A 12,305-nucleotide genomic window follows, 5' to 3' on the forward strand; every position below is an offset into this window, starting at 1 on the left:
CACGTGTTTTCAAGATGCAGAATCCATACTGACTTTGTCCCTACGTAGAACTTCTGTTATGGATTAATTTTTTCATTGGCGCGACGATAGTTTAGACGACGAATAATGTATTAATGGATAACGATCAAAAAATTGATAACTCAACTAACAACTGCTTAGTTGATAACTGGCGACAGATGTGACAGCTCATTCTCAGGAAAAATAAAAAGATACATAGGAGAAAATTTATCACGAATTTCTATATATAAATGGCCACAGTTTAATTTCACGTAAATTCAACTCGTACTACACCGGTTAAGAATTAAGAAGATTTCGATTATTGTTCACTGAAAACTGTACAGGAAAAAAATTCGTGCTTCAAACACACACAAACACACACAGACTAATCGTACTAATCGACGTCTCCGTGCATGCTTCAAACTTTGCAAGTGCTCTACCGGAAGTGTGAGGGTGGATAGGATAAGTGCCAATGCTACAAGAAATTATTTAACAACGGAACAACGCGTGAGTGCCATTCGAGCAATACCGGTTATGTACAATACAATACGATTTTATCGATTCTAAACACACGAGAGTGAGAGATGATGCACACTCGATTCTTTTTTAAAGTGTTCTCCCTGCCTGTGACTTTGTTCCTCGGGTCGATGAGCTGGTTCAACCCATCGTTCGCCGTCCCTTGACTGTTGCTCCACAACGATTTGATTTTCCCGAGCACTACACCCGGCCATCGAGATTTCCCCTCCCAAGAAGTGGCCATCCATGCTACACCCGTGGTTGGTTTATCATTAATAATTACTGGTAAGCAGTCTCCCTATTCCGTTACGTGGTTATCTATTTTATTAGAAGTGGTTAACGGTGATTTCCAGTTGAACGTTACCTGACAGGGCGGAGGGATTGTCGTTCGCGACTGGCTCTGGAGAGGATGCTCCTCGTCTCGACGATCTTTGGGGAACGAACGAGCTCCTGAGGACCTTCGGGTTCAGGAAGAATCTCTTCCTTTGATTCGGTGGCGTTGGACAACCTGTTGTTGCAATTTTACATCGTATTTTGTAAATATTATTCATTCGTACAGGGTGCTTCTCTTGTTATTGAATGATTTCGAACAGGAAGTTATTGAGTGAATGTTGTTGCAATATGAAGAGTGAACGAACGTTGAGGTCGTTGTTATAATATGCGAAGTATATTGTGTATGTGTGATTCATTAATTTTTAATCTTGAGGGGCCCTGTTCTAGAGAACTTCCCCGATTTACATGTTGCTTATGCTTCCTTATCTCGGGAGTTTCGTAAACTTATTCACGATTATGTTAAATGAATACACGTGATCTTAAAAAAAATCTCTCCCTTGCTTACGAAACTTGTATTTTTCTATCAATTGACTTGCAAATGAGCCATAATATATAGTAGTGTTGATGATTCAAGAAGCGTTAACGTTTAATTTACGTACTCTGTGTCATCATCTGAAGCTTCTGTCGACCCTGCGACGACGAGGACTCCGGAAGCGCCGGTGGCTTATTCTTCAAACCCTTGGCCATCGCCATGAAAGAGACACATTCGTCCGTGTCTCTTTGCTAAATAGAACAAACCAAATCTAAGCAATCTTTATCTTTACTTAACAAACAAATCAACTTGGAATCCTCGTTTAAATCCATTCCAAGCATATTTACATATATTTTCTAATTGCACGTAAGAGAAGCTCGGCAGAAAACTCGCATTGCGGCGAAGAATATTTAGGTTCTTACTTTCTAAACCATTCTAATTGACATCGTTTCTTTGACTGCAATCAACCGCAGGAGGACAAGCATCGAACAATAGCGAGAAAAATGACCTAGGCATTCCAACGATCGAGAGGCACGATTCAAAGTGTTCGAGGGATCCGCGTGAAGAAAGTGTTACTCGGCTCGATTCGAAGAGGACGACGGGACGAGGATGCTTACGTGCATGACTCTCGAAGGAAGATTGGCTCTCGTGGTGACTTTCGTACGCGGTCTGGGGCTGCCGCATAGAGAGTTCACCGTTGATGACTCATCGATCCAGCCATCCGTGGGCGCGAGGATGGACATGGGCCCGGAGGAGCCGGTGAACCCCTCCCTGAAGGGTCCCTCCAAACAGTCGTCGTCGTTGAAGTCCGCTCGAAGGCAAAGCGGACAAGCCTCGCTGCGGAACAAGCAGGAATAGCAACGTTCGTGCCCGCAAGAGTCGATCAGTCGACGTTTCTTCCCCTTGTCGAACGGCATCTCGCAGGATGGACAGGTTGAACCACCCAGCATCCCCGTGGACTCCACCAGCGCTCGGATCTGGGCCAGATCTGCAAGAGATTTATTCATTTGTAACAATTCTTTTGTTGAACGATCGAATGATAATTTGTGAAATATATATATATAAATTTGTATGTAGGTAAATTTAGTATGTATGAGCACACTTTTATTATACAGTAAGATCGGGAATGGTGTATAGTACTAACTTTATCGAAACGTATAGTGAAATGATTAAAATATTTGAATTGAAAAAAAATTAATGAAGTGAAACGTTTACACTCTTCGATACTTAATACTCAATTTTATGAAAGACGTGTGTATACTAAAAACTGTATACAATATTCATATAAAAAGTATAACATTAATACTATAGTATAATATTTTTATATATATTAATATTTAATTTAATATTTATATATTAATATTATAATTTAATATTTATTTATTTTAATAATTTAATTTAATATTTATATATTAATATTTAATTTATATACATTTTTATTTAATTTATATACATTTTATATATATCATTTATATTATAATATTATATTATTATATTATATTATTCATAGTATAATATTTTTGACACACTATTTAAAGATATGGATCCTTAATTCTTTAATACACGTTTCTGTGATCTCTCTATGGTTGCTCGCGATCTTCATGTTTGCGCGTGCCTCGAGAGGCACACGAAGAAGAAGCGGAAGCGGGGGGGGGGGGAAGAACGGTACGGGGCCACGACTTCCTCATGAAACGCGAATCGAAGTCAGACGTTCCACTTAGCACACGAGCCAGTGAGTTTGACAGCCAGAGGGACCATCTGTCACGAGGAATCTGTACGGGACACTAGCTGGTATCTCGGTTAGTAGAGACACGTCGTGTGTATCAGGGAAGCGGCCGTAGTTCGTTCATCGATAATGGATAAACGAACCGTAGCCGTACGAGAAGGCGCCATATACTTAAAGGATTCTAGAAAGTGAGGTCAAGAGAAGACCTGCTCCTCGCGTGCCTCCTCCCCTTCGTCGTCGTCTTTATCCTTCCTGCGTGTGTACATACGCGGAACCTGCTGGCGCTTCTATTCCTTGATTCTCGATCGATTCGACGTAGCATTGCTACATACGTGTGTACCGTATGTCATCCACCGCGGAATTTATGGCAGCGCCAGGTTAATGGCTTCGACGGATCCTTTCCACGACAGGGAAAATTATGTTTACGCTCGTATCGGAGTTTGTTCTCTACGATATTCACGATGCGAAAGATACGTAGCGAGATTATAAAATTGGTCAGGTGTTAATGTTTATGCGTTGTTTCGAAAATGTATATAGAAGTATATAGAAGATTTCAAGACTTGATTTAGGATCGGGTAATATCGTATATGTAATTTAAATATTTTTGATAGTGTTTGTGAAGATGATACGCAATTTTGTTTGCAACGACGACGATCTGAAACTTGAGATATTTCTATTGGTCTCATACCTATATATATACGTAAATGTACAATTCTACTGATTGGCCTGAACGGCAGTTAAATTAATCGGTGACTCCTCTTGATGCTTTAATTTATGACCTCATTTACAATATCCCTGCTATCAAGTGTACCAAAGAGGACGTTGAAAATGGTTGGATGTTCGTGGAGGAGGAGAGGAAGGAACCCAGGGCGCGTTGAATGGGTCGAGCTATGCAAATTGCAGATTAATACGATCACGGTGAGCAGTTGAGGCAGTTAAGACGTGGGCGGTACCGCCGCGATTACTTTGTGTAATTGAACGGCTAGGGGCGAGGATGCGACCAGTCTATGCCTATTAAATGACAGGATGGTACACGGTTCCGAGAAACATGAAGATTCGCGAAAGATTTGAGAAACAACAAGCAATGAAATTAAAGCGAACTCGAGGATTAAGGATGAAGGGTTAATAATTAATTAATTAATTAAGTTACAAGTATACAACTTTTAGAGAGAGAAAGAAAAAAACGACCATACTTCGACAGCGAATAAATGTAATAACTTATTAAAATAGTTAGAAAAGATTAATAAAGTCCATTAAGAATGTCGCAACATATTTATAGAAAAACAGCAACAGACTGGCTGTCTAGAAATTCCGCGGCCCATTAAAATCTCTGGCAAGAGCATCAAAGTCTGTAAAATTAGCTTCTCCGAATCCACGGTCGTGTTCACGTATACCGCCGCATAAGTGTACCGTAATGCAGGATAATCTGCGACACGCTGATCGAACAGCTCGAGTCGAAGCGCGATTTCGCGGGATGACGCGACGAAAGAAAGAAAATAATTCGGGTCGCACGACCCTTTATACCGGTAAGTCGACGTCGAAGCAGGTGCAACACACCGCCTCGGTTACCGTAAGCTGGGTCAACGCACCCAGAAGAGACGCAGAAACGGAGAGAGGATAATCACACACAGTCGCTTCCACGGTAAACTCGTACAACGATGTCGTTTTCTCCGGAGGCATCACTGATTCACGCATTTCCGCCGCGTGTGTATATCCAGTTTCCATCTTCTTCCTCGCATCGGCAGTTCCGTGAGATTTATGGACAGAAAGAGAGGAGTTCCGAGAGCCGAGAAGAAGTCGAAGGTCGAGGAAACGTCCGCAAGATCTGTTGAAACTTTTACCTTTCTTCCGTTCGGCAAATGTATACACGTAGGCATATTTTAATTAACGGTGATCTAGCGTCTCCGTTAATTGCCCCGGCTATCTTCTCGTGTAAGTTCCTACGCGTATTCTAACTTCCTGCCTGTTGACCGTCGTTCCCTTTAACATCGCTTCGTTTCTTTCAAATATTACGTTATATACACTTCATCGATGTAATTTCCACGCGATTTAACGCGCTTCCACGGCGATAAATCACTCAGCTGTTTCATTATTTTAGAGTCGTAGGAATTATTAGCTCTAGGATTTGAAAATTGATTGATTCTCTTCGGATAATTAAATGACGCGAGACGAAAAGATGCAAATTTTTGTTTGAGAAACTCACATTCTGTTCAGTCACGACGATCGATATTGAAATTTTTTTTTTTTTTTTTTGATACGATTCACAGGTAATTGAGGCATAGGCACCTGTATTTCTAATCTATCTTAAAATTTATTATTATTCGTAGTGAATTATTCACGACGATCGATATTGAAATTTTTTTCTTTTTTGATACGATTCACAGGTAATTGAGGCATAGGCACCTGTATTTCTAATCTATCTTAAACTTTATTATTACTCGTAGTAAATTACCCACAGTCGTCTTCGTTCTTCTAAATAAACTTATCGGAAATAAATCACCTGTCTCTCAAAAAAAAAAATTTCTTTATACAACACTCAGCGAACCCAAGACAACTCAATAAATAAAACATCCCGGAGACTTTTTTCTTCACAGAGGACACCGTCGTACCGATTAGTCAAATACAGACGATTACACGTTTACGAGACGAACGACGCAGATTCGTTCCATGTATCTTTTCTTTCTTTCTTCTTTTTTTCTTCGCTCTCGCTATCGTGGATTATGCGAGAACAGCAGTTTTTGTCGACGCTCGAGGAAGAAGCTCGATCGACGAAGGCGCTCTCGTTCCAACTATATCCATCCCAGCTCCGTTTTTTTTCCCTCGTTCGGCGGGCCGATAGTCACGATCCAGACACGTTTCACTTGCTGGCATTTTCTATTGTAATTTAATGGTCTTCTTCGGCTCGCCGCCATTTTTTTTCTTTTTGTTCTAGCTGCAACACGGCCGCCTACCCCTTCGCTCGATCTAACAAGGTGAGAACGAGCATCGTGGTCGAACACAAGAGAGAACTCGGCGCGCCGCGAACCGTGTAAATCCGGCATCTATTATTCCCACGTTTCCTAGACCGTGACGGTTATTCGAAACATCAAAAGGCTCGATCGAGTGGGAGTTCTCTCTCTCTCTCTCTCTTTCTCTCTTTCTCGATGCTTTGTAAATGCTTCTTGCATTTTTTTCCCCCTCTGGCCTGTTCGTACTTTTCTCTCCGGGGGGAGGGATCATAGGGCAGACCTTCCTTTCCCCACCAGTCGCTTTTCAACTTTCTCCAATTATTCCGCGAACCGCGAGAATTACGACGCCGCGTCGACACTTTCGTGGAAAATGACCCGATTCCTTATCGACGTGAACCGTATAGAGTTCCTATTGTTATTGTTGCACAGTGACTTCCGTTTAACACTCTTGCGACGGGCGAATAACCGGACAAAACGTTTAGAATTTTTTAATTTCCAAAAGCTGAGTACGGCAAGGTGTTGCTATTTGTAGGTATATGAATATAAGACACTTATAGTCATTTGTTGTTCAAAGCTTTAAAAAATTAAGCGTTACAAGATTGACAGAGTTTTGATAAAAGTTGTTTCTATGAAATCACGCGCTCATTAAAATAATCAAGCCAGTAGTAACATTAATGTGTATTTAATTGTGGTGCAAGAAATATAATTAATTTGACAAAAAGATACCTGTTGCTTAAAATTTTAAACATCGACTCAGTATTAGAAATGATAGTATGATATCGTTTTGTTTATGATGATTCTTTTCAGTTCCATTTTAGTCGTTAGTATGCTAAGCAGTCAGGAGCATGATTACGCGGATTGATATCAACAAATGGTTCTGCATTCCTCATGCATTCCCTTTGGTCAACCATAGCCGTGGTGACATGCTTTTGCGTTTCGATTTTATAGCGCGTGAAGTCAAAGAAACGATTCATAGCATTATAGATATGGTATAATTCCATTGAAAAATGATGCAAATATTTCTCAAACTTTAAAGATACCACTAAAAAAATATCAAATTAAACTTAATTTATATATACATATATATATATATATATATATGTGTTAATTTAATTAAATTATATTTAACTTAATTTATATATATATAAATATTAATTAGGTTTAATATAATATAACTAAATTAATATATATATATTAATTTGATTTGATTATATTAAACTTTATATATATATATATATATATATATATATATATATTAATACAATTAGATACAAAATCGTGTTTTTTAGACAAAAATATAAAAACAAGTAATTGTTTAAGTAAAATTTTATAATTAAATAATTAATAATATAATATAATACTAAGTAATTGTGATATATTGAAATATATACTAGATAACTATGATATGCTGAAATATACTAATAATACTAAATATTTATAATATACTAAAATATATAAGAATCTTTAATCAAAGTAATCCAACTGAATCTCCCGGTGAAATTCCGCACAAATGAACAAATGGAGAGTACGAATCGTGATGTTTGGGTTCAATTTTCAATTGATCCTCCCTCTTGGAGGATCGTAAAGTCTCGGTTAAATCGAGCTTGTTCCCTCTGGAACCTATCTCTTCCTCTGTCTCTCTCTCTCTCTCTCTCTCTCTCTCTCTCTCTCTCTTTCTGGCTCTCTGTTGGTATATCTACGTTCGAACTGAGAGTCTCGGCGAGACAGCGATGAAATACGACGTGGTCGAGCAACGGAGCGAGAACGGCCGCGATTAAAGCCCGTTCACGAGTCGAGGGAACGGAGCAGAACGACGTCCGCACCAGAGACCACCTGTCCTGGTCTCCCCAGCTCGCTGTTTCCGTTCTCCGTTGCGCTCTCTTGCTCCCGGGCCACGCTGCGTCCTCGTAAATCGGTACCCCGTCGCCGACTGGTTGACCCGAATCGAGATACCGGCCAAGAGGGGAACACGGTTTTTCATTTACGCTGCTTTCGTTCTCGTTTTTGACACGAGGTTCCTTCGAAGGACAGGTTTTGGCGATACAAAAGATACATTTGACACTGTGGTGAAAATGGTCGATCGGTAATTCTTTATAGAAATTTGATAGATTTTAGAAATTTGAATGATTTTCTTTTTTTTTTTTTTTTTTTGTGAAATGTAGTGGGTACGAATTAAAGCTTGTGTTTTTAAAGTGCGTTGCAAATTTTCCTTTTATTCTCTGCATTTTATCTTGTAAAATATAGATATAAATAAGGTATATTATATATTATTAAGAAAAATTATTACATCTACATTTTACAAAATAAAATGCAGAGAGTAAAAGAAAAATTTGCAACGCACTTTAAAGACACAAGCTTTAATTCGTACCCACTACATTTCACAAAAAAAAAAAAACTAAAATCATTTGAATTTCTAAAATATAAAGTATAATATATATAGAATAAGGATAATATAGATATGAATAAGGTGTATATATAAATGAATATAAATAAGATTTCCTTGAAGTTTTACATTTTAATTGTTCCGCAACAGTTTATCACCGATAAAAGTTCATTCATTCCTCTTATTATTGTTTTTCAATGTCTAAATAATATTTCAATCATAGCAATGTTATTCAATGTTTAAACAATATTCGTAGTAATAAAAGTTCAACGAATTTAGTGCATTTATAAGAATTTCTCGGTGGATAAGCAATTCAGCAGAGATTTATACCTCCTGTTGTTTGGATTTTAAAGTTCGCTTCATCCGCCATTGTATATTGCAATATCAATAATTCCGAAACAAAATTCTCGCATTCCCAAAGTGTTGTACAACATATTCCTTGCAAAATTTATCTCACAACGTGCTTTAATTAATGTTAAATGAGTTTTAACAGCAGTTCCGTGAAATTGAAAAAGGAACAATCGCTTGCTTGGAAAGAAAGAGTGATTAAAGGAAGAGGCCAAAAAATAAAAAAGATGGTGCAAAGAGAGTATAGACGTCCGACGAATGGAGATCACCGGCAATCCGGTGACCGTTTTGGTTTCAGAGTAATAATCGTTATTCGGTACTCTGAAGAGTGAGAGAAAGTTACCCTACCGCGTCTCGCCTACGGCTGTAGTATTTAAATCGACGTCTTTTGATATACCGGGAGGCTACGAAATGACGCCAGTCTGACCGAAAAAGTCACTGGACTCTATACAAGCTGACGTAAAAGTAAGAATATTTTATTGTTGAAAATTGTTAAACATTTAAACGTCTTCAAAACATTGAACACTTTTCATGATTATAAGTCCATCACGATCTTGAAGGTTGAAGGTTGAAGATCTTTTACAACGATCCCACAAAACCTGCAGCACAACTTTCTTTCTCACTATTTTATTGAACTCTGAACCATAAAGATTCAAGAAATCCCAACTTTTCGTCGTCTAACTCTAACGTTTAAAGTTAAATAAAATGGTGGCAAAAAGTCACAAGCCAAGTTTTAGAAAGTGATTGCAAAGAAGAAATTTTAAGACTAGTGATTTTAATTGTGAAAAAAAAATTTGTGAATGGTTTTAGAAACGTTTGAGTCCTTTTCAATTTTATTTTAAATATTATCTTTCACGAAAGGAGAGACATCGATCAGCGCTGTGAAAGAATAGCCTTTTATGTGTCTATTAATCTATTTAAATAATTTTTATAGACAAATAATAAGATTTTCTAAAGACTTAAAAAGTTACAGAAGAAAAAATTAGATAATAGAAAATGATCAAAATGACGATCGTTTTAATAGATTGTGGATTCTGGTGGTATGGATAGATGAAAAACAAATCGGGATAAAATCGTTCGAGACTAAAACAAGCGACTTTCTCGAGATTCAAATTGAATGCCAAAAGGAATTCCTGGAATATCGATCGGTTAACTTCTTCGTCAGGGAATGTAGAGTGAAAAGAACTGCCTCTGAAAACCGGGCTAATTGGAAAACCGGGAAAGCAGCGTTTGCTCGGTTAACGCGGACCTAAGTGGAAGAGGACGAATCGACACCGATTCGAGCACTATAATTTATCTAGAAATTAATTAACCATAAAGGCCGCTGTACTGTGTAATTTGCATGCTTCTTTCGGGGATAAAAAATTGTATAGCTAAATACAACGCTATTATACTATAGTATTATACTTTATAGTAATTGAGGAAAATCGTGGAAAAATTGGTAAAACTTTGTATTGACTGAACACTAAAACACCATCTGAAAAGAAAGTGGTAAGAATGAGAAAATCTTGTAAAAAAGGACAGAATCGAATTTTAATAGAAAGATTTGTAAATTTGCTTCTAGGTTTGTGCTAAATTCGGTTATGAATCTATATTTTGAAAGCAGATTACATGATTCATATTAACGACGCGATAATCAGTGAAATATATTGGTTAATTAAATTCTTTGGAATATTTCCTGTAAGTGAGTGACGCAGAAACCAAACCGATCAACTCCACGTAGGTACCAAAAAAGTAAAGAAAATTGATGATGTATGACCCTATTTGAAATCATAGGAATTATCTATTTTCTAAAATTGGTCGATGACTTCTTATGAAAATTATCCGTTCTCAGAGCGACTGAAACATTAATTATTTGAACTACAGATTTTTAAGGAAATTTATATTTTTGAGGACAATAATTCAAAAGATAGAAAATTGTTTTACACAACACATATTACAGAATGTAATGAAACACTTCATGCACTTTTCCATATTATTTGAACTCTGTGCAAACGTATGTAAAAATTACGCGTAAAACCCTGATTATTATTTCACTTTAGGAAATAAATTTCTAATTTAGGAATTTAGAAAAGGAACTTATAATATCTTTGCTAATAAAAAATTATGTACACCGATAAGAATATTTTTTTTACATTTCATTCAGGGTTGAGGTATTCTTTTAACGGTTCAACAATTTAAGAAAAATACAATACAGGGTTCGCTTGAGATCATCTTTCGCAAGATGAAACACGAGACATTTTCAACCACACTCTTCCAACAGAATTCCATCGTTCTCCGTGCAAAAGTTCAATCTGTTGTATGGGGATCGTAGTGAAGAGGACTCGATAATTTCCTTGTGACGAGCGTGCAACGTATTCCCAACGACGCGACTGCGATTAATAACCCGGAGTGTCGTTGCTCTGTCTCGCCGTAGCGAGCCTCGTGTCGAAACCGCGACTCTATTAGGTATGTTAATCGCTGCTTGCATTGTGTGGAAAGCGTGCGGTTACTCGCTGTGTCCTTTCTTCACTTTAATTACTCGACCGTTCTTTAATTGCGCGAGCAACTCGTTTGCAAACGACTGCAGCTCGTTTTGACGTCTTTTAATACCGTTCACAATATCGTGATTTAACGAATTTAACGTTACGCTAGTGACGAGAAACCTTATTGAATACTTGCGTATGATATTTCGCACACATGTGTACGTACACTGAAGAATGAAAATTTAATTTTATATTTAACTTTATTTTGTCTATATTGTGTTTATATATTCATATCGATATATTCTATTAAAATTTATATATTTTATATAAATTTATATATTTATATATTATAAAATTTTATATATTTTAAATAAATTTATATATTTACCGATATATTTTATTAAAATTTATATATTCTTATTTACACTATGTACCTTCATTTTAACATTATAATTGTTTAGAACGATAGATTCGTAATTTTTTCGCTCGAAATTCTACAGATTTATTAGAAATGCATTTCTGGGGTAAAAAATAATATAGATAAATTCTTCTCTCGTTATATCGTGTACTTTCATGATCTCCATTTTAATTTCCTTTCCGTGTGATAAAGTTTAATTGTCGATAATTATCGTCGATATTAAAATGAATCATAAGGAGAACTTGTCGAAGGAATTTGATCATAGACCTGTGAACCAGGTGAAACCATAGACTAGTTGCAGTAAATATTCCGTTAAACAATTAACTCTTCAAGTGGAGCTCGTGAGAAGATATATAATATCAAGCATTAATCACAGGCCATAGAATATAAGGAATGTTGGGAGATAAAAACATAAAATGTCTGCTTCCTTTAATTGAACGTACTTTTCAATTTTATCAGACGGCGCATTTTAATAAAAGAAAGTTTAATTTCCATTGCTGGAAATTAACAATTTTAAAAATCAGCATAAACGAAAGAGATTTATATCCAGCTTCAGTAATACATATTACTGCAAAGTAAAATATACACGATCGATATTCGATCTTATCTAAACTATATATATATATATATATATATATATATATATATATATATATATATATATAATATTTTTATATATATAATAATAAAATAAAAACA

General features: G+C 36.6%; 1 protein-coding gene across 3 annotated transcripts in view; it reads right to left on the reverse strand.

Moving 5' to 3' along the window:
- Window positions 1–12,305, reverse strand: part of LOC122533070 (protein TANC2) — a 66,984-nt gene that overhangs the window by 9,119 nt on the left and 45,560 nt on the right. For 2 of the 3 annotated variants that reach the window (XM_043662434.1, XM_043662435.1), the window contains 4 exons: window positions 1,936–2,306; window positions 1,446–1,569; window positions 878–1,021; window positions 622–762 (listed from right to left, as the gene is read on the reverse strand). In XM_043662434.1, the coding sequence (XP_043518369.1) occupies window positions 622–762; window positions 878–1,021; window positions 1,446–1,569; window positions 1,936–2,306 (780 nt within the window). The remainder of the gene's footprint in view (window positions 1–621; window positions 763–877; window positions 1,022–1,445; window positions 1,570–1,935; window positions 2,307–12,305) is intronic. The other variant, XM_043662436.1, reaches the window with a different exon arrangement.

The sequence above is a fragment of the Frieseomelitta varia genome, unplaced genomic scaffold (genome assembly GCF_011392965.1).
Source record: "Frieseomelitta varia isolate USP_RPSP 00005682 unplaced genomic scaffold, Fvar_1.2 scaffold_493, whole genome shotgun sequence".
Classification (NCBI taxonomy): domain Eukaryota; kingdom Metazoa; phylum Arthropoda; class Insecta; order Hymenoptera; family Apidae; genus Frieseomelitta; species Frieseomelitta varia.